Source organism: Orbicella faveolata, unplaced genomic scaffold, assembly GCF_042242905.1.
Source record: "Orbicella faveolata isolate gen_17 unplaced genomic scaffold, um_ofav_v1 contig_25, whole genome shotgun sequence".
Taxonomy (NCBI): domain Eukaryota; kingdom Metazoa; phylum Cnidaria; class Anthozoa; order Scleractinia; family Merulinidae; genus Orbicella; species Orbicella faveolata.
Genome location: NW_028301553.1, coordinates 4,309,155 through 4,332,197, shown reverse-complemented (window position 1 = coordinate 4,332,197; position 23,043 = coordinate 4,309,155). Strand labels below are relative to the sequence as shown.

The 23,043-nt window shown below is 37.7% G+C and overlaps 1 protein-coding gene and 1 long non-coding RNA gene across 2 annotated transcripts; one reads left to right on the top strand and one right to left on the bottom strand.

The window, feature by feature from the left end:
* Positions 1 to 3,494: 3,494 nt before the first annotated feature.
* Positions 3,495 to 6,273, bottom strand: LOC149108646 (molecular chaperone MKKS-like). The gene is made up of 3 exons (XM_089294784.1): positions 6,152 to 6,273; positions 4,910 to 5,089; positions 3,495 to 4,094 (listed from the first exon to the last, which is right to left on the bottom strand). Exons 1-3 carry the CDS (start codon positions 6,265 to 6,267, stop codon positions 3,758 to 3,760), a joined length of 633 nt encoding a protein of 210 aa, XP_089150910.1. The 5' UTR covers positions 6,268 to 6,273; the 3' UTR covers positions 3,495 to 3,757.
* A 13,842-nt stretch (positions 6,274 to 20,115) lies between these two features.
* On the top strand, positions 20,116 to 22,148 carry LOC149108645 (uncharacterized). The gene is made up of 2 exons (XR_016208848.1): positions 20,116 to 20,206; positions 21,868 to 22,148. It is a non-coding gene; the product is annotated as an uncharacterized LOC149108645 (long non-coding RNA).
* The last annotated feature ends 895 nt before the right edge of the window (positions 22,149 to 23,043 follow it).

Below are 23,043 nucleotides of genomic sequence, written 5' to 3'. Positions count from 1 at the left end.
TTGCTTATGATTATTTCATGGACAGATAACTTGCTCACTCCAAACACTTGTTCGCATGTTGTGGTCAGAAAGTTGAACCATAATAAATGGCCGTCACAAATTAAGACAATCGATTTGGAACAACTCTTCATCTTTCATGTATTTCTATTCAACTTGGTAGCGTAAGAATGAGTTGATAATGAAGGACAGCCGCCATTTACGATAAAAGACTTGCTGTAGGGTTGATAACGAGATTTACTTACTTTTTTAATTAATCATCTTCGTTCTCTGTGGGACACAAGGCAGCCACAATCCATCTACATCTCTATTTTGTACGATATGTTGTTCCTCATTGAGCTCATGGCAGGCGCCAGGTGGTTTTTGGCCAACCAGGTTCGCTGTTGCCAGTTGGTGTCCGCCTCTAGGCAACCTTGGGAAGTGTGTGGTCAATCCATCGGATTCATCTGCGTTTGATTTCCATGACAACATTCTGGCAATAAGTTTTTCTGTCAACGGATCAGAGATAAAGAGCAATATTCACTGCTTGCAGACATTGACGTCAATTGTTTTGAATTCAATTTTTGTACAACCAAACAGCTCTTTGTTTCAAAAGCCAATTGCTCTCATGTTGGCGAACAAATAACAATATAGCTAGCCTAACGAGCTTGCAAATCTTTTCCTGCGCTGAGAATTTTGCTATTTTTTGCTCATTTTCCTCATTGAACTACGCCTATAGGCTCGTCAGTTAGCTTCAGCTCAGATAATTTTTTTTTTTTTAGAATTAATAAACGAATTTGCCAGTGTAGTCAATAAGTTAGAAGTTCTTAGATTCTTGCTATGGATTTCAAAAAATTCTTTTTTTAAACAGAAAAACACGATCGCAGGACGATAAACTGAAGTATTCTACGAATGGATTATGTAAAAAAAAAAAGCAAAAAAAAAAAAACAAAACAAACAAACAAAAAAAAACAGTAAAACTTTAGTGCCACCAAATCGTAAGATCTTAGACTCGGTACTCGATTTCCTGTATTTGTAAGATAAATGAAAAATGTTTTAACTTAATAGTACGAAATAAATAATACGTGTCACTTTTGTCTGTGGGTTAATTTTAAGCAAAAATACGTCCAAACACGAGACTCGTCCATTAAAATTACGAAACATTCAGCACCAAGGCATACAAAATTACCAGCGACATGCACTCATTTTGAAATCGATCACATTCTTTATTAAATTGCAAACCGGTTCTAATGTTACGTCTGAATGCCCCTAAACTGGACTTAGCTGCAAAACTTCAAAGGATTATATTAAATAAAATCTAGCGACAACTGTGATTCACTTATCTGAACTTCAACGGAGTTGTCGTCAACATGAAACTTGCCAGGAGTCCATAGCTGGTCGTGCTACACTTGATTTGAATGGGAGAATGACGCCTGTCACTCCAATTCAATTCCTTTGGATACAACTTTGCTGCCTGTGGTCAATTCTTGTGAACAAACAGGAAAGTCATGGTTAAGTTTTTCGCGTGTTAACTCAAACAAAACTGACTTGATTGAGTATTAGTATCAGTTAACGGACGTCTATCGGCCTTGCACGTAACAAAACTCCCTCAAAATGAGGAATAACACTTTTAAACGACTACCAACAAAGTGGTGCACTGCAGTGGGAACGAACTGAAGATTAGTTATAGGTTCTGATATAACTACATAACTGTTCTCTTCGTATCAGAGCAAAGGCAAAGGCGGTTGGAATTTTCTGTTTGTATAACAGTTAAAAAGAGTGTACATGGTAGCGCTCCGAGGTGACGAAACAAATTGCGAATGACAAAGTCAAACGGCAAACCAAGCAGATTATCAAGCTGTAAACAAACATTTTATTAAAAATAATCCATTCAGTTACTCACAAGAGAAATGTTTGCTATTCGGTTTTTCAACTTCGCCTAAATACAGTCTTCGGTGTCAAGGAAAAACACATGCACCTCGAAGCTTTCACAGCATTGAGGAAAGTTTTATTATACCATTAAATGATCAAATTGAAAGACGAGGGAAACAGCTAGGACGCGTAACTAGCTAGAGAAAATGTGGACTTACCTGAAGGAAGCACATCGACTAAGATGTCTTCGCCCTTGCCTTCAATTCAACGGCGATAAATAAAGAAAACATGGACTTGCCTGAGGGGAGCACAGCGACTAAGATGTCTTCGCCCTTGCCTTCAATGCAACGGCAACCGACGCTAAAATGGGTGTGTCATTCTACACTTCTTTATATATACCCACATTAAAATTCATTACAGCCACGAGAATTATGCTTTGAACAAAAGAAATGCATCCCACGTTAAGATTATGTGCTTTGAATTGTGAAAAACACGCACCTGAAAGGAATTTTGATCCGACTATGCTATGTTTGTTGTTAATAGGCCAATTTTGATATATTAAAATTCTAACTTGGCTCCGCGAGGCTTAAAGTGCACCTAACCCCCAAATTTTTTTTTCGCTAAAACGAATCCACTTACTGTTTAAACTAATTCCGCGAAAACATTTTTGAATTTGGTTGAATCCTCAATTTTCTATGGCCCGCCAAAGTCGTGCTCGAGATGTTTCACGACCGCGTTTTAGGGAGTCTGGGTCGAGCAAGGTTGTGACGTCTACCCAGGTACCGAATAGAACAGCCCTCAGTCATTTCTCTTTGCTTTCTTTGGACTTCTTAGTGTAGAATACTCGCTTTTGCATATTTTAGCTCTAAAACGCCCAAATTTTCGCTAGAAGATCAAGATGTCTTCCTCCTCAGAGTCAGAGATGAGTTTTTATTCAGATGACTCTGATATAAACTTCATACCTGAGGTGGAAATCTTCTGGCTTGAAGTGCACTGAACAGATGGCCGAGTTCTTCGAAGGCTCCCACTTCGCTCTCTCTTGCTTTACAAAGTCCACCCACGTTTTTCGTCTTTTTTTCGCTTGTGGCCGATCGTCACCAAAATATGGAATACAGTGAAGCGCTATTCCATTTTCTAAGTCTGGGGTGTTGCTGCAACCGCCTGCAACACACCTCGTAGGCATTTTAGCTGCAAATTCTTCACGAGCAACACAGCCACTACAGTGAAATGACTAGCGGCGAAACACGTTTCGTTCCTGGGTAGACGTCACAACTGCCGCTGGACCCATTCCCCCCCAGAACTCGGTCGTGAAACAAAATGGCGCCGATTTAGGGCGATTTTCGCGTTTTCGGCGGGCCATAGCAAATTGAGGATTCAACCAAATTCAAAAATTTTTTCGCCGAATTAGTTTTAACAGTAAGTGGATTCATTTTAGCGAAAAAATATTTTTGGGGTTAGGTGCACTTTAAGGTGGCTGAACACAGTTTTTGATACCTTTGTTTCATTCACTTTTTTCTCTAAAACCCTTGATCCCTCGGTCGCCAAAAATGGCAGCAAGCAAGTTTACAACACAAACTTTGGTTCTTTGATGGTTAAGCTGACGAATGTGCCGTTGCCATGGCAACATGAATAAATATAAACAGGCCTTTAAAATCGGTTTTGTTTATTTGTAGAAAATAAAGTCATTAGATTTTCTTTATAATTTGCATGCAATAAGCTTGTAACGATTCTCACAAGTTAACACCACTTACGTCCTCTTATTACCATCCCTGATCAGAGTCAAATTTCACATCAAACATGTGTCTTTCTAAGTTTGAGTCTATTAGTAAAGCCACCATATAGCATGTTAACAAACATTCAATGATTGAAGCACTGGCCTGGGTAGTTATATCTCTTTAGCTTGTGTAAGTCATGTTTGAGGTATTAATAAAAACTTGTACTTAAGTGAGTGCATTGGCACCTTGAACATGTATCCACCGCTAGATAAACACACAAAAAATATTAAATCCTGTACCTTGATGACGAGCACACTTAAATACTGTTTGTCAGATTCACTAAGACGACAAACAGGCTTTGTTCCAATTATGCTGTTTACAATGGACAGCATGGTCTTCATGTTACCAATATCAATGTTCATTTTCCATCGACATGACTGTAGGTGACTGGTAATGACTTGCAGTGAATGTTGACTGATCTGAGTGATGAGGGCTCTTGGGACAGGCAGATCAAGGGATGACTGTATCAGACTATAACAGAGAAACAATAAGGATCAATAAATCTATGCACACCTCTACAATTACCAGTAACAGTATTCTACAAAAAAAGATAAACTAGAAGATTTGGTCCCTGACTATAATTATTGCAAGATTATATGAGGTCTCATACAACTCTCTACTTTCAAAGCGTTTCTTTCCACCTTTTTTTAAGGTGTTAAACCCAAGGTGTGAGCAAGTTGTTGTGGCAATCATTCCAACTACATTACATTTTTTTTACATGTTCTGTACCAAATATGGGGCTTTCATCTTACTAGTTTCATCTTTGAAAGAGAAATATAATTTAACATTTTTGCATGTGTTACATAACAGACAAAACTTTCAATGTAGGTTAAAGACAATTCTATATTTATAGTACCAACTGCGCTTAGCCATAAACCTACCTCGCAGGAAGCCCACTCTTAAAGTAAGTAACATAAATATAAATTAATTGATAAACAAGTAAACAAAGAAAATACAACCTAGCTAAAATGTAAGTACATAAAATTAAAATGATTTTTTTACAATAAAAAATATAACAATATTACATTGTTGAAAATGGAAGTAAATTCATAAATTCAAGAATTTAATAATTGATATTATAAAAAATTATGTCATCGATAAATTTAAATTTAAAATCTTACGCGACAAATCTTTCTTTTAAAATTCCTTTGTACCAGTCATGGTGCGTGTTGTTGAAACGTTTGAAAAGTAAAACTGTGTGCTTAATTTGTTACGCTTCATGGATGGATGCAATGTGTTGTATGTGTTGATAGATGAAATGCAATTACATGTAGGTTAATAGGCACCTTAGTAAGAGAAGTGCTGTTCTCAAACCACCATCACTGTAGCCTTCAAGATGGCCCTTCACAGCAGATAGTATCAACCTTGGTATGGGGTGTGACAAGCCAGACAAGCTGTGAAGAATCTTGCCTGATGTTGATGTTACAGTCACATGACCACCAGAGGATGACTGGAAGAACTTCAACCTGAGTATCAGACGAGTATAAAGATGGGAAACTTCACATGCTTTTAAAATAAAGACAAATGTATTGTAGTGAAAAGTATTGAATGAAATTATTGTTGTATCTGTACAGCTATTACTTTGTACAGTGTGACACTAGATTCCATTGCCACCTAGCTGGCAGAATGGATATTTATCTACCTTCAGTTATAAATTAACTGAGGCATAACGGAAAACAAACCCTTCCCTTCCAACAGTTGTCATGGTTTTTATTCCCAAGATGATCCAACAATGACATATGGTTAGGCTTCAAGCTCAGTACTCCTTTCACAAAGTCAAGCATCCCAACCCTCACGCCCGGACCCCACATGTACAAATGTCATGTATTTAAAATAATTGAAGGGGTGGGATGATGTGTAGTAGATGTCAAATTCTCACATGTGGCCAGGGTCCCCTCTCCTGGGTTTGACATCAATGTACATTATCAAATCAGTCAAATACAGGTCATGGATCAGCAAACTTTATTTAGTGCTAGGTCTTTGGAGAAGATACCCTGATTCCAGAGGTTTTCTTGCTCTCTTCATATCCCAATGGTCGAATTTGTGCCCTGAAGTGCATGTCTTTTTACACTCTTTTTGACCACCACAAAGATGGCTTTTTGTGATAGAAGAAGAAGAAAGAAAACCCCAGGGACCAGGGTATCTAGCAGACTAAACCCTTCATTACCTGGGATATTAACAAAATGGGATCATGTTTACATTAGGTGGTGCAGGTTGATACTGTTGACCAATATATTGACTGATACTCGGTCGATACATCAGCCAGGTATCGGCCTTGTATCAGCCTTGTATTGGCTGACTGTCGGTCAATATATCGGTCAATATATCGGTCTATAGTGTCAGCCGACACTACAGTAAACATGATTGACAGCATGTTATTGGCTAAGCTACAATGCAAGTAACAAATTAAATACAATGACCACTAAAACGTGGGGAGGATCAATCAGAATTGAGTGTTATTTTATTACAATAAATTTACGCTTACATTGATATAGTTAGGGATTTTATATGTAAGAACTTAAAATTACCTTCCATTTGGTCCAAGCGCTGTCTGAACTAAATCCTTCAATGCGCGTAGCGAGCCCTTTAACTTAATATCATCCAACGGCTGCACTGCAGTCTGCATATAATTCAAAACACTCATATTAGGAAAATACGTACCATATATAAGCTTCAGCTACTAAGTAGTTTATTTTTTTTAAAAAAAAAAAAAGCTGCTTATAAGTGAAAATGTATCTTCCTGGCAGCCTACCTGAGATGTCCATTCGTCTTTCGTAGACAGCCTTGAAGAAACACTTTTACCCTCCATTCAGGTCATATGCAGTATAGCCATGTGTATTCTCCACAACTGCGTAAACTTTTGACAAGAAAATAGGAAATTTTGCCTACTCCTGCCTGCAACATGACGTTAATTACAGGAATGGCTCCGAGCCTTTTGATAATAAACCGTTGACCTAAACTATGTATGCTGACATAGTTGCTTACAAACATATACTTTCGCCACCGGTTTGGATAATCAATTAACGCAAGATGTAGCTTAGATGTTGTTGTTTTTATGACCGGTTATCAGAGCAGCTCGTTTGTGTCTTTTCAGTTGATAAACTAATCACAGAGCACTTACCTCACATTCGTATTTTATTTTATTTTACTTTATTTTTTTTTTCACATGATCAGTTTCAACGAACCCAGATCAGTGCTGAACTAAAGCGGTGACTATTGACGACTATTCGCCACTATCCATGACTGTTCACCACTGCACTATTCGCTAATCGAGTTTTTTTAGACACCCTGCTAAAGGTCAGGAAATGGTCAGGAAAAAGACATTTTCCCTATAAAAAAGGATTTGTTAAAAACTTGTCAGTCATAATGAATGGGCGGAAAGGAGGGCTGCCCCTGAGGGCAGGCTAGAAACCGTTACCATGTCTGTTGTTTATTTGGTTAGAGAAATGTTATTTTTATCAAGGGAAAGTCAGAGAAAAGCATTGTTCTGGACCTCTAGTTTTGTCTCTAACTCAAATCCTTGCATTGTGGGTAACAAATCATGTTTGGAATTCAAGACAGAATTGATGTTAAATACATTTATCAGAATTATTTTCGATATGTTTATATTTTTTGCTTTCACAAAATTTTAGAGTCCCAGTGTTGTCACCGAATAGTCCGAGCACTGCCTTCCGTGCCTGTTATGGTAAACACCTGACACCTTTAGTTTTCAGGGCTTGGCTCTGTAAAAATGCCACCACAATTGAGAATAAGACACGTTGTGCATTTAAAACGCGGCGATGAATTTCAAGCTCCCGAAGACACATGTTCAGTCTTTCCTTGGGGTTTTAAGTGATATCACAAAGGACTTCAAGAGTCAACTTCTTGAAAACTATTCAACGAATTTCATTTGAAATACCTGTGCTTTTGTAGAAGAAAATAACTGGCGACTGAGTGCGTGCTTTATTCGATATTTTTTTATTGATATCATTGTATGCTGTATTGTTTGACGCACAGAAATCTCAATGAAATATTCTGATGCAGCAAACACTTTTCTAGTGGGTGGAATGAATTTTAATCAAGTATGTAAGGAAGTCTCAAAGGACATCCCGTTCATTTTAGTGTCAGAGAGCGTCGTGTGTTGTGAAGGTGGACCAGTATCTTCGTCGATGTGCTCCCCTTCGCAGATAAGTATACGCTTTCGTTTTTGCATTTCTTGACCTTGTTCGCTTTTCGCCTCGTTTCGCTACGCTTGCCCTTTTCCGCAGTTTAGTGGTTTAGTATAACCAGTTCGTTGAGCAATTTTTTACCTCCACACAGTGAAGAAATTGTTGAATACTGGGAGGGTGTGAAACTTTCGGAATAAAGAATTACCAAGTTCGTTTAGACAAGCACATCGGAATAGCGGGTTTGAAAGTTTCTTACTGAATACCACATTTCAGAAATACTAGCTCTCTTGTTCGTCGTATTTGTAACTGTTTAATGTTGTCCACGATGGGTCTGAACTGCAGGTCACATTCCACAAGTCAGAGTACAGAGTCACTGTGCTGCAGATAAATAAACAGCACCAAGATTCAGTCTCCTAGCCCTAATTAACCCTAGCACTCTGCGTAAATGTTGTTTTAGATCGAGGGGAAACTTTTGGCATAGTTATTCATCAGTAGAGTAAGGATTTCTACTCTTGACCTGTGGAATGTGACCTGTGTTTTAGACCCGGCTTGTTGTCCATTGTTCCGATGCTCTGAGTTGCTAAGGGTATGAAGATCTGACTGAACAGTTTTAAAGTTACGTCAATAATATTCCCTGAGAATTTAAATTCTCTTCTCATGCAGGAACAGTTTGTTTCCATACAACCGCTGAACTTACTGCTCGTGAATGTTTTAATTGGAGTTTAATTTAGTCGGTTTTACTTTGAGAGCGACTTTGTTGAGATGTTATACAGCCATCCTTGTCCTTCGCCACACGATTGATTTCTGATACATTTTCGGGTAAGTAATATCAAAATATTTAGTTAGAATTTTAGAAATAAAGGCAGATTTGAGTTATAATTGTATTGTGGCTTTTCTTCATTCATCCTCGTGTTTTCATAATTGTTCACATTTTCGTGAAATCAGAAATTACTTGACGAATGGAACCAATTTTGAGCAAACTTGCGTTGAATTCTGGCGAGAAAATAATCCTAAGAGAACGTTAAGAAATTTGTTAATGCAGGCGATATTGTCCGATGTTATATGGCCGGTTTCTAACTACCAAACTGATTGACCGACTGATAAGACCTCAAACTCAAAGGTGATATATTTTTGACAGTTTCCTCTCTCCTTCTGGCATTAGACGAACAGAGGGGAACCCAAAGGAAATGTAACCATTATGAGCTAGACTACGAATAGTCCCTCTTTCGCTTAGTCCGTCGTGCGGGACGCGAAAGAAAACCGCGAGAAAAAAATGGCCGCGCGAAATCCTGGAGGCGAGGAGAGCGCGAAAGGAGGGACTACCGCCTAAGCCCAAGAGTTTGAATTATATGCGTTGCTCTCACAACGCCAAAATATGATTGGCTTATGTTAGGCGCGTTGACAACGTGTTGTCAACATTCGAGATACCTGTGACGTCTTGCAGGAATGTTTTGGAACCGGAGCAAATCGAAGCGGTACCAGAGCAAATCGAAGCGTTGGAATCGCGCTTCGCAAGCCGTGATGTTCTTGCGAATCTGCCAACAGGCTTTGGAAAGATTTAAATTCATCCAGTGTTTTGTTTGGCAAAGCTTTCTGCCTCCAACCCGACTGCGAGCGTGTTAGTGATTTCGCCGCTCAACAGTATTGTCTAAGTCAGCGAATATCAATTCACTGAACTTGGCCTTTCTGCCGCCCATTTGAAAGATTGATCCGGACTCTCACTTGAAACCGGACATTCACCTGAAATTTTCCGCTGCTATCGGCAAACATTTCACCGCAGTTGGATGATCTCCTATGTATAATGTATAATGTATAATGTAAATTCTCGGTTGAAACTCTATTGAAATTTTCGCAATAACTTTTAGACGCAGCGAAAATCCTTACAAGAGGCCTCATTCGCCGTCTTCTGTTTAAAATTTCTTTGGCAGTTTCGCTGAACGAACACTGAACGAAGATATACTTCTCACGGCATATGTTTTTGCCTGGCTACTTGAAGAGTAGAGTAGAGCAATTTTATTCAGATCTCCCTGGGCTATTGATAACAGGCGATAATAAGAGGACGTCAAGATGAGAAATCCTACACCGAAAAATCACTCGGCCGTGAAAGGGCAAACCCTTGGGCTTAGGCGGTAGTCCCTCCTTTCGCGCGCTCCTAGCTCCTAGGATATCGTGCGGCCATTTTTCTCTCGCGAATTTCTTTCGCGTCACGCACGACGGACTAAGTGAAAGAGGGACTACTCGTAGTCTATTATGAGCAGCCGTGTTCAGCTTTGAAGCTACGTTCTCTCTTTATCAGTCTCTTCATTTTGCGATCAACTCCAATTTCAGGTAAATTCAACGTTTTACTTTATCTTTATTTTACAAGTATGATCTGACCTTGTTGCAAAGTCTGATTTAAAAATTCTGACTAAGATAGCTATCACGATAAATTGATTGCTATGGTTCAGTTTGACCCTTGCTGCAATTTTATGATTTTTTTGTTCTAGTGTATTGTAATTTAAATTAAAATGCACCAGAAACCTTTTTGGATTGCAGGTTGTAGTTCTTGGGCTCTAGCGCAACCTGGTAGTTGACTACAGGAAATGACTGATTCCAGATAAGTACATCGTAGTTTTGTCATTTGTTCGTCGTTTTCCTGGTAAACGATTTAATTCAGAGCAAGATTGATCGAAATACAATATACCACCAGAATCCCAGACCTAACACGTTTGTACTCAGTAAATTTTCTGAGCGAAAAGAAAGCCAGTCACCACTATAAAATGCATTTCTCTAGTCTCTTGATTTCAGGCTAGCGAATACAATGTAATATGCCTGAAAATAGCAACATCGTACAACTACAAGACTGTTCTATTGAATAAAGGAGATTTACTTCATTTATTGACACTTGCTCTCTTTTTTCCAAGATTGAACACAGAGTGCACGTGCATTGAAAGAAAATGCAGCCATTTTGGATTGTAGTGTTTTACCCTTCGCTTCGATGCAAGTAGACGACATCTGAAAGATTTTATAGTCAGATAAGTTCGTTCTCATTTTCTTAACTCCTCTGTCTTATACCATTTACAGTATCAGTCCAAGGAAGAAAATAATTGATTTTCTTTTATTATGTAGGGTACATCCTGAGGGAAACAACCAAATAAACTGTCTTCATGTAGCAAAAAAATAATAAGTTTATACTGCTTTGTGCGTTTAAACGCTGTCTGAGTAGTATTTATGCTTTAAATGTCTCTGTGAACCGTTAGCTCTGCATTTTTTTGACCAAATTCCTAAGCCTAACGCAGTTTTTAAAAGTCTGTGTATCAAAGCTTCCTCTTTTCTTTTTCATGCAGGTTTTAAAAACGATATGCTGAGAGAAAACAAGTCCATTTTGTACGACAGTGCGTGGCTCTAATGTTCTTTGGTACAATGTAAGTATTGCAAACATCTTGGTTCAGATAGACCAGATATTATCTTCGCAGTTTTCTATTCATTAACTGAGAAATGTTGTCTAAATGTACCACCAAAGCTCAGCAGTAACGTTCATAAAATATTTTTTGCCGGTGTTAGAAATTTATTTGCACCTTGCCTCACTTGGTTTCTGGAAAATTTATGAAACGAAGGACTGAAAATTCGCCAATGCAAGAAAAACAACTTCGTTAGCTCTTGGACTCGGTGGTTTCAATCAGTAGTTCATTGCTTGCTAATGGCTGGAAACGCTTTTTCTCTACAATAAGTCCAGCACCTCAAATTTTGCTTTTTTTTCGGTTTCAGTCTAAAGTTAATAAAATCTCCTTCCATGTCAATACATTTTAAAGTATCTTGCAGAGAAAATCTTTAACTATTTTAATGTCCTCGGCAGAACCAGGAAGTTTGTTTGAGATTTGCCAGCCAACAAAAATTTAGTGTTTTCTTAAATAATTTTACCGTACAGTATTGATACCTGCTTTAAGAAGTCACTGCAGAATTGCCTGTTATTAAATTTATAAACACGTCTCGAATTTGTTGATGAAAAAAATAGTTCGTTTTATGTTTAATCTCCCTTTTTGCCAGGTGAACTCGGATATTGAAGAGAAAGTGAGGCCATTTTGGATTGCAGTGTGTAATTCTTGAACGCTGGTGCACTATATATGACATATTGGAAAAATCTTAATTCAGATAAGTTCACCCTTTCCTTATTTTACTTGAATTTGTCGTCGACCACTTTAATAACTGTGTCATTCCAAGTATCCTGTAGAGAAATCTAATCGGGAGTAGTGAAAGATGAAATTTTGATCGTGTGGTGAGTTTGGGACAAAGAATTGAACATCTCCGTCCGTGACGGGATTCGAACCCATAAACTCTTACATACCGGTTGGGCAACGAGGAATTGTCCTGATGTCCGAACGAATTCATAAAAGTACACGATTGCGAGAGATTTGTTCATCAATTTCAATAAAGTAAAGCTTTAGAAAAGCACTGTAAATGTGTATTTAGGGGCAAATATTCGAAATTAACACAACTGGAGATCCGATAATCGTTGAAAAGTAATTTAATTTGTTGTTTTCTGCTCTTTTTATCACCAGGTTGAATGCAAACATCGTTTCAATAGAAAGTGTAGCCATGCTGGATCAAAGTGTGTAAGCTCTCGAAGCCTGGTTCAAGTTGACAGCCAGAAAAACACCTTTTTTCAGGTAAGTCGTTTTCTTCTCTGTTTACCATTGAACGGTTTCAGTCCAAAGAGTGATCAGAGTCTGACCATATAAATGCCTTCCTGACCCTTGTTATAAGCATTTCAGTTGGAGAGAAAATATTGGAATCAGGATATATTGTAACTAGTAAGAAGAATTTTACTTGAAGATTGGAGACTTGTCCAGTAACATAATGGAATCAAAGTTACAGAATAAAACATGCTGGTGTTAATTATTATAACCTTCGTAAGAACATTGTGAAAACAGTAAGTGTTAAGTGATACAATCAATATTAACCAGCTATTTTGTTGATGTTTCCTTTCTTTCTAGGTTTAATGCCCTTTCAAAGAAATGTGTAGTCATTTTGGATAGCAGTGTACTGGCTCTTGGACCCTGGCCTGGAAATATCTTACTTCAGATAAGTCGTTTTCTTGTTTCTCTAGTCGTTTACCATTAACGGATTCAGTCCAAGAGTGATCAAAATATAACATCGTACCTCGTTGCGTTGTCAAGTATGTTACAAAGGCAATGTTACCAAATTCATAAACTAACAACAAAAGAAATGTATGACAATCAATTGGGAAAATTAATATTTTGAGTACGAGACTGAAGTGGAAGGTTGAACATCGCAATTTATTATTTTAAGGACAACTTGAAACGGCCGAATATTCTCCGCAATGCAAAATTGAAGTGCTTTTTCCTAACATTTTGAATTCAAATTTAACAGAATAAAAACGTGGTGCTGGTACTAGAAATTGTTACAAATTTATTTTGATATAAACATTGTGAAAAACAAAGATTCTAACGTAGCATTTCAGCTTACTCTCGGCTTGGCTTTGCGAACGAAGATTTAAGGAAGTGATCCACTTACGCTGCAGACAGAGAAGCATGTACGACAATTTACGAGAACAATTCCAGTTTAATAGTACAATGATAATTTGCAGTGCGAACAATGCTTTCCTTATACGAGGCCGCAAATGAACTTTAAAGGCGATTCATTTAGAGAAGGAATTACTCAAAATCAAATGTGTTTTAAAATAGTATTGTCAGGCATTCAAGAACGAACAGCAACTTAATTTATAACGACTGATAGAGCTCATGACTTTATCGGCATGACAATTCTAATTGCGCTTTGCCAAACACGATCATTTTTCGGTCATCAATGTTCGAAGCTTGACCAATCTATATAAACATGCACTACTTTTTCGTCTGTGTAACTGATATAAGTACAGTGTTAAACATGGAGGTGAATGAAAAAATATCATCGCCTAGGGCAAATTAGTGTCTTGCTACACCATTTAACATGGAAAAGTAACGTTTAGAACAGAGAACAGGTGGCTGAAAATATTTACGAGCGTTGTTTGGTTTCGATACGTACTTGCATGTGTCCGGGCACAAGTGGGCTCAAGCCTTTACAGAAATGTCACGTTTTCGATGTAGCGATGTTTCACTGACATAGATTTCAAAGTGTAGTTTGAGTATTTTCTTTTTCTCAAGAAAACAACAGTTTGTTGCATGTGAATAAAGTTTTTGTGTCAGTATTCAAGCAAACAGCAAACAAATAACATTCCAGCTAGAATAAATATGTGACGCTAGTCTCTCAGGGTAGCTGTAATGATAAACTGAAGTAATGGTCGAAACATTTTGAAACAAACAGCAAAAAAAAATAAATAAATAAATAAAAATAAATAAATAAATAAATAAATAAAAATGGACCCAGAGAAAAATAGATAAATAAAACAAGTACACAGGTCAAAAGGTATCAAAACTACTGTTTACACTTATGAAATGTAATAGTGAAATAGAAAATAGATAAAATAGAATCGAAAACTTTAGAAAGCTTTGAATTTACATAGTATGTTAATTGCTGCACGCGCAGTCTCCCGCTTCCTTGGAATGTCGTTTTCCGTAAAAAATAAACAATCTTCAATCTAAGCAAGAGCCATAACCGGGGACGGAGACCATAAGTCTCGGGATCTGCGCGCACCTAATGATATGGGGCACTTTTGCTATTTTTAGAACAAATTGCGCCACCCTGACTCGGACATACATCCGCGCGGATCCACGCACATGTCATGGGTTCTCGCCTGGATGTTGTCTAAAGAATAAAGTTTATGTAAGAAATCTCTCTACTCTGGTATCGAGGTAATTTGTGAATTTCTCAAACAGTGCTTAATCATAACCAAAACCTGTTTTTGATAGTTTCTTATTATTTCTGCTCGTTTGGCAAGTTTTGGAAGGAACGTCTGACGCGTACAAGTAGCTCCAGGGCGTGCACTTTAAAGTCCGAGTCTGTGTTTTCAATTGTAGCTAATTGGCAACAAATCTTGACAAAGATTTCTTTCGTTATCTTTTGTGCTGAGATTCTGCAACAATTTTCACTAACGCCAAAAGGCTACTATCATGTGTGTTTCTTCAACGTAGTGAAATTTTACACAGCTAGGGGCCAAACCACCCCCCAAATGTTTCATCAGTTCTTGGATATTTCACATTATTTCGCATTACTTAAAAAATATAAACTCTTTCTACACCAAACTTGGCAGAAGAGCAGGAGACCTATTGCCAATTATATTTATGTGAAAAATGTCAGTAAATGTCAAAGTTGTGACGTCACAGTGATGACGTCATGTTTCTTGCCACTTTTGAAGTTTTTAATATGCATATTTTGTACAATGTGTTGGAAAGAGGACATCAAGGGGAGTTGAAACCTGAAAAAAATTTGTCCATATCACAAAAATTACATGAAATATGGCATTTTTAAATATGAAAAATAACTCTGCAAAATATGGAGTCCTCCCCTTGAGAAAAATCACCAAATTGGAGCCGTAATTTTGTTCCAGCAAATGCAGCTATGTTGCACATGTGATGTGCCAGATGACTAAAGCAAAAATAAAGAAGAAAATCGGAATAAAAAATTATCTCTCTAGTGTTATTGCGCTAAAATAAGTTTTGTTACGTCATAACATAACGAGCCAGACGCTCTTAGCAACCAAAAAACAGACCTGGGATCCCGTGGAGATGTAGAACTTTTAGTCCTACAACTCCACGGGATATCCAGTGGCTTACAACATTCCAGTGTAATCATATCCCTGTCGGTGATCGTTTTTGTTTCACAAAACGTGTCAAGTTTTGCACGAATGTGTCATAATCCTAAAGTGTGAAATTATATTTACTGTAACACAATTCCATCGTGTCAGAAAGATACAAAACATTTTAGTAGTCGACGATTCGGGAAATCGCGCGACTGACGTGAAAAATTTGGATTAAAAGAAAAAATAACGTTGAAACAATGTGTTTTCTAGGTTGGGTCGCAAACGCCAGTTTAAAACTTAGACTTTCTGATACATTTCTTACTCTTGTAAAGCTACGGAGCACGTATGGATGAAACGTTTTCGCTAATCTCAGTTATCACTGTTATTCAGTAAGCGAAGTGACTATGCCCAACAGCCCACAATTGCCCGAGAGTCAGAAATGTTCTCAGATATTCCACCGCCGGAAAGCCTGATTGAAACTTGTTTAGGGTATTCTCTGTATACATGTTTGTTGCTTAGCGATTCCAAAAATAATCTGAATTTTCTAGTATTCGAATTCGAAGATCATGTGCGCCGACACTTTGAAAATCAGTTAATGTTATGGCAGTCAGGAAATTATCTCAAAAATTATGACAAAGCTCTCAACAGCAATAGAAATCTCGAGTACATAATGTATTTCTTTACGATAAATGCCGCTTTGCCGCTATGACGATTTTGTTACATATCCCGAAGCACTCAGCAACTGTATTGCATGGACTTCAGCCTGGGTGAACCAAAAAGGATATGTAACATGTTCCTATAACGTCACGCACGACGGAAAAAATAACTATGACGATTTTGTTACATATCCCGAAGCACTCAGCAACTGTATTGCATGGACTTCAGTCTGGATGAACCAGAAAGGATATGTAACATGTTCCTATAATGTCACGCACGACGGAAAAATGACGATTTTGTTGTTGTTTTTGTTTCTTATAGTGTCACGCATTACTGAAAAATTATGTGGTTTTTGTAAAATATCCTGTAGCACTCGGTAACGTAGAAATACTACGAGGACGTTTGCGTGGGCAAACCAGAGCAGATATATAATATGTGGCTACATGGTGATTTTACTATATATCTGGATTCGTCTTTCAGAAAACTGGTGTGCACTGGACTTCAGTCTAGGGTCTAACCCACGAATGAAAATAGTGATTTAACATTTTAGTAGCTATCTAGTCCCCATACAATCTAAAAGCATGACAATGGGTGTAAGTTATGATATAAATGAAATATTAATCGGAAGACTTAACTTGGTGCGTTTGCTTGTTGAGTTTTGAAGCTGTTGTCTTGATTCGATGCTCTGGGAGGTTGGTCACGGGCAGCGCAAGCTGAAAACACTTTCTGGTTCTCTCCGTCGTTCTTGGACGAATAAATTCATGTATAAATCAATCGTGGCTGGCGGTTTCGTTTGGTTTTCAACGACTGTTTTATGGTTTAAGCGAAAACCAATCCAAATGTATAGTCAGGGCAGCTCCTTTGTTTCCCTTCCCGTGAAAGAAAACCCACGCGCCTCCTTTAACTCCTCGAGGCAAATTCGATTGGAAACTGGCTCAATTTCGCACAAATGCGTCAGAGAGACACCATATCTTCTAACTGAGAGGCACATCTCGTTTTGTGTCCGTTTTCAACGACCGATGACGGGTTCATTCGAAGTCGAAGTCTTTTTTATATATGATCGCGCAATATTCCCGCGTTATGAAAATTTATTATAAAATATCAATTGTGTGGCCAGATCATATCTGAAAATAACCAGGTTACTTTTGTACACAATTACTCTCACTGAAAGCAATTATCGCTAACCACAATAGAACCGCAAAAGTCTTGCGATGACAGTAACCTAACAGATAAATGACATCACCCCATAGCAACCGGACCTGGCGAATTTTTTAGCTTCCGGTTAGCTCTGGCTCGTGATGCTGTGACGTCACCCGTTTTTTTACTGTTAATACTATCCTAACAAAGCCGAAAATCAAATTTCTAAAACCATACGATTTTTGACAACATCAAGCTTTCTATTTTTCTAGATTATTAGCCTTCCTAGAAAAAGACTGAAAAAAATAAACCAGAGAGACTGACTTAAGAAGGACAGTATGGTTAAGCAAATTCCGGGGGGGGAAAGCAAAAAAAAATTAATTTACCATATCTCAAAAAATAATCATCATAGCAAAAAACGGTTTCCAGCATTTTACTCCTCAAGGCAAAGCCTTTCCAATGATATAATCTTTACACCAGATTTTACAAAAAATTATAGCACGTTTTGGTGACGTCATCAATTATGACGTCATAATCTGACATTTTGTCACAACTTCCAAATTAAAATAAACTGGAGAACAAAGAAAGTTCATCTGCCAAACTTGGTTCAGAAATATATAAACCAAGCAAATATAGCCTTCATGAAACATTAGGGGGGTGGTTTGGCCCCTACGTGAGCTGCGAAAATAAAATAGACAAGGAGTTTTGATAACTCAGCCAACAAAATCGAAATCGTTATTCGAGTTGATTAAAGAAAACGTCATCGTAACTTTGGTGATTATTCCTGCCGTATTCACATATTTTCAGCTAAGCAGTTTAATATGTTCTCAAACATTTATCAACCTTGAACATATTTAAAAACTAGAGATATTATTGCGGAAGTCCAATTGGTCATGTTTACTGACTGCAAAAAGCACGGATCGGCGGGCGCTCTTATTCATCGACAACAGACAATTTATCGAATGTTTACACAACCAAAGCCTAGCCGTGTCTACAGACGTAAACTTATTGGGCCTTGATGAAATATCAAGTGTTACTTACAATTCAGGCGAAATGCAAACTTGCAATTGCTTACTACTTTTCGGTGGCGATAGACTCTGGCGAAATCCCCCAAGCGTGTGGCAAGAGGAGGGAAACTTTGAAGTCCTAAAACGCTGCAATATCCAAATTTTTCCAACCAGTTTTTTTGCTGTGTTACGGAAAAGCTGTTAATCTTCAGCATATGTGAAATTTATAGTGGAGTAATGTGGAACTCTTGTAAACGAAGCAGCGGAACACAACTTGGTCTGAGTGATATAAAACGGGACATACCTAAATTCGACACTGCCTTACTTCAGTCGAATTGGAGCAGCTTACGACGAAAATATTTGAGCAAAATTCCAACAGACATAAACGTATCGAGTTGTGGGCCAAAAGCATAAAACATGTCTGGAATTTCGGATGCCATTGCCCCCGCGCTACAACCGCAAAAATCCTCGCAGCGTGTACGCGCGCTTTCCGCACACGATGGCGCAATTTGTTCTAAAAATAGAAAAATTGTCCCATATCATAGGGACAGCCCCAATACTAGAAATGGCGCGTGCTTACGGCCTCCGTCCCCGATTATGGCTCCTGATCTAAGCTCATTTTAGCAACTCAGTGTAAAAGTTTTACATCGATTCGACATAAGGAAGATTAGTACAAAGTTATTGCATTGGAAAACGTTATTATCAGAAGTTAGAAACTAGTCTCACTTAGTGCAGGAACCGTGATTTTACAAGAAGTATTTACAAGCAGTATTCCTGAGGAAAGGTTTCAAGACATAATTATCATTAAGGTTTAATTTTTGCTTTGGAACTTTTGAACAAACCTTTTGAATTTTAATCATATTCGTCTATCCTTTTTATCTCTTATATGGAGTTCTTAAAAATGAAACAAATTTTAGAACCTGCAAAGGGTGAAGGTTAACTGAGAGCGTCTCTTTCCATGTTCATCAAATTATAAATGCGGTATAGTAATAAAACATATATGCAGTATGTGGTGATAAATCATCTAGTTTACCAAGTTTAGTTATTTATATTGATCTGCGTCAGTTTCCAATGTTTTCACTTTATCAAGATACTGGAAAGAGCATTGACCTAAATACTGTTTCGAGACGCATTGGCAATTAAGGCAATTAATAATTAAAGTGAGATAAGAAAGTACTTAAACACGATACATTTGAACATGGTTAATAGAGGGAAATGATTATGAATCATGGCAAATTTCTTTGTTGTATGTTTTTGTTGGCTGTTTGGGGCGGGGGAGGGAGGTTGACCCTGCCCAAAATCTGGAAAAATACAAAAAGTTGTTATGTGTGCTCATACAGCTAACCAATAGAAATATTGCGATTACGTAATTCATGCACAGTCTAGGAGCATAAAACAAAAAGATGTACAGGGTCAAAGACCTTCCAACATAACTCTTAGCCTGTTTGTTTGCTTTTTTGATGTTTGCTGGGATCCTTAACCATTCCCTCTGTTAACTATGATTTGAACAAATGCAACTGTCTTAAGGATATGCTTGAAATTGTATCGATGACCTATAAGAAACTGGAACCGAGAATCAAACACGTAACCGTGAGGAAATTTAGTCGTGGACATGTTAACAGGTCGTTAATAATTTGCAGCAGGAAATCATTTCACATCATTGCTGATAAAGGTTGTATTTTTACCCCGCATTTGTCAGTCTATTTCTTAGCTGGTCGGTAATAGCAGATCGAGTTTTGATGTTGTTTCCGAAGCAATATTTGTTTTTCAACTCCTTGGCAGGCAAGTGTACTATGGTAGTTATAAGCCACGCTTTGGTAAGCAGTGAAAACACAAGGTCAATTTGCAAGGACCGACGTAGCCTAATAAAAAAAGAAGTACCGGATCCTGTCCCTGTAAAGGATGTAATTGGACTTGGTGATGTCGGACTACTGACAAAAACGCTAGGCTGATAAAAAGGTTTGAGAACGACATAATCAGTTCATATATTTCGAAAAGCTTAAAAAAACGTCCAGTACCTTGAAAAGACTGGAAAGGCTTTGTTTTTGATTTTTCGGTTTTACGTTCTTTTATCAATAATATGAATACTTTTGAAGCATGAATCAGTGGTACCCTATTAAAAGTTAAAGGGACACAGTCAGCTGGAGCACATGCGCATTAGATACCATCTGATTTCATAGTTAATTTGCATATCACAGAGACACGATCCATACTGTTTTTAACCAAATATGATACAAAACATAGGATGAGCAAAAGCCCACTCAAAAACAGGTTTTTCAGTAAACGATTGAAAATCAAGCAAAACACTGCGAAGATTGAAGCGGATTTCTAGATGTACTCGACGAGTATCTTTGATTTCAGGTTGAGGTGAACTTTTTCAAAGTGAGAAAACTAGTGTCCAGGTCAGCGCGGTCCCAAAGCCGACTGTGTCCCTTTAAGGATACCAAAAACATAAAAAACTATCTTTGACAAGAGGTGCTGTTTTCTGTAAGCGATAATCCAACCAAGTATTAACACAGCGGAGCAGGGCTTAAGTTTTGTATCACTCGACTTCAGTTTGCAGAGAAATATTGAGCCACGGCCCATCCAAGGATGCGAATAAGACAAGTGGAAATGAATATGTCAGTTTCTTTCTTAAGATTTGTTAAGTACAGTTCAGAAAACCTGAAAAAAGACATTAAATGCAAGTCATTTCTTCCCTACTGGTTCAGATGGAGGCAAAGCGTGTTGTTGATCATAAGTAAGGAAACAAGGTCGTGTCAACATGCCAGCAGAAGTAAATAGTTGCTGCAAAGTTAAAGTTTTAACTTTGAAAATGAAATTTACAATTTTAACTTTAAAATTTCTAGGTCCAAAAATGTTTTCTAACAAAAGAATTCACAAAGTCAATCAGTCTTCATAATGATTTCATGAAAACGTTTTATTGTGATCACTCTTGATCATTATATAAGAATTAATAACCAACAGTTATTGTGCTTGACAACGGTACAGTAATCTGTTTATCATTAGTACAAATCTACCGGATTATACTAATGCAATACTGCATTTTGATTGGCTAAGGTATACCTTGTACGATCAGCCATTACTATTCAGTGGTTGAAGATAGTCTGCAAAATAGGGACATTTTTTCTCGTCTCGCCGAAGTTTCGGAAGAGGATTTAGAAATATTGAATGGATAATCAAATTCTCCAGAAGGCTCAGTGAAACAAGGCCATTTGCTGTCACAGCACTCGAAATTTTAGAAAAAAAACTGATAATCGCTGGGACAAAGCTGAAAGATGGACTCAAAAGACAGTTCATTCTGCGCTCGATAACACTATGGTGACGTTTTAAAGTGTAGAGATTTAATTGGCAATCATTTAGTAAGAGTTCTATATTTAAACGACTAGTTTATTTTGCTTAGTATTTGTTTATTTTTTTCTGAAGCCAAAAGCTAACGTTATCTTGTGAACATTTCATTATGTATGTAAGCACAGTAAGCTTTATTTGGAAAGAAAATATAGAACGAGTAGGAGGGTGTCGCAGCAGCACCCTCACTCCGACAGTTCAGCGCATAATAATACATGTTGATTCTGCGTGACACATTCTGATGAACTGTTAATATTTGATTCGATCAACAGGTAGCCTGAGGAATAGTAAAGAAAGTGAACAATGATACACCACAGCGAACAACTGGCTAAAAGACAAATGCAGAAACACTTTCAAATAAATTCTCTTTGAACTTGGAAATAAACTTTAAGAAAAGCACCTGTACTCCGTTTATCGTAAATCTGTCGATCCTCATAGTAAGTTACGATGGAATAGTTGATTAACAAATGAAGCGGACGTGAATATATATAATATCAAGTCTGTATGAGGGAAGAATAAAAAGATAGAGATTTTCGCAAATAACGAAAGTAAACTTAGCTGATGTAAGGAAGGTGCAAAGAGCAAATTAAAGACTAGAATCCAATAAGCTCTTACACCTTCCTGTGATAAAATATTATTTAGAAAATAGCTGTAGAAAAAAATATGCCGCAGAACCAGAAAGGTGAGTGCGGTTAAACCTGTGTCGTTGTCCTTTACTTTGCATTTAAATTCGGTTTAATCCAATGAACATAGCTCATTCCCAAAGAAGAGGGCAATGCCAGAAAAAAATCGTCAGATAATAAAAAAATCGGGAGATACCCCTACACGAGCCATTGTGCACAGTAGTTTATCTTCGGCCAAAAATCCCCCACCATCTTACAGGGGAAGATTGTTCGAAGAGTCTTAATTCCTGTCCCCCAAAACCCCCACTCCCCTGAATGAAACAATCGCGAAGGAGGACTAAATCTCGTCCATAATCCTTTACTTTCCTGGAGAGAATATTTGGAGAGGAAGTTTAACTCTCATCCATAATCCTCCACTCGCCCTTTAAAGTTCAAAAAGGGGTTGTAATATGAGGTAGACTTCCTCCCAAAGTACCTTTCTCTGAGAGGGTTAAAGGTTAAGAAGTAGCGGTAAGACTAAACTACACTGTGTCGACACTATGGGCATAAATAAGCAGTCTAGTCTTTCAGCCGTTTCCTAAACCTTGACCATCTTAAAGAAAATTACTTTGGGAGGAAGTTTTACTGAAAATGTAACCACTTTTGACTTTAAAAGGAAAGATTAAGAGATTATGGTTAAGACATATACTTCCCTCCAAATCTCCTTCCTAAAAAAGTAAAGGATTATAAAAGAAATTTATTCCTCACGCGTGATTGTTTCATTCAGTGGAGTGGAGGTTTGAGGAACAGAAATTAATGCTCTTCTAACAATATTCCCCGGTAATA

What these genes read in the sequence shown, in the direction of transcription:
- LOC149108646 (XM_089294784.1), bottom strand. Translation starts at nt 6,267, where the DNA reads ATGAGTGTTTTGAATTATATGCAGACTGCAGTGCAGCCGTTGGATGAT. An exon ending in GCGCTTGGACCAAATGGAAG is followed by an intron (nt 5,090 to 6,151) that starts GTAATTTTAAGT and finishes TCTGATACTCAG; the next exon opens with GTTGAAGTTCTTCCAGTCAT. An exon ending in ACAGCACTTCTCTTACTAAG is followed by an intron (nt 4,095 to 4,909) that starts GTGCCTATTAAC and finishes TCTCTGTTATAG; the next exon opens with TCTGATACAGTCATCCCTTG.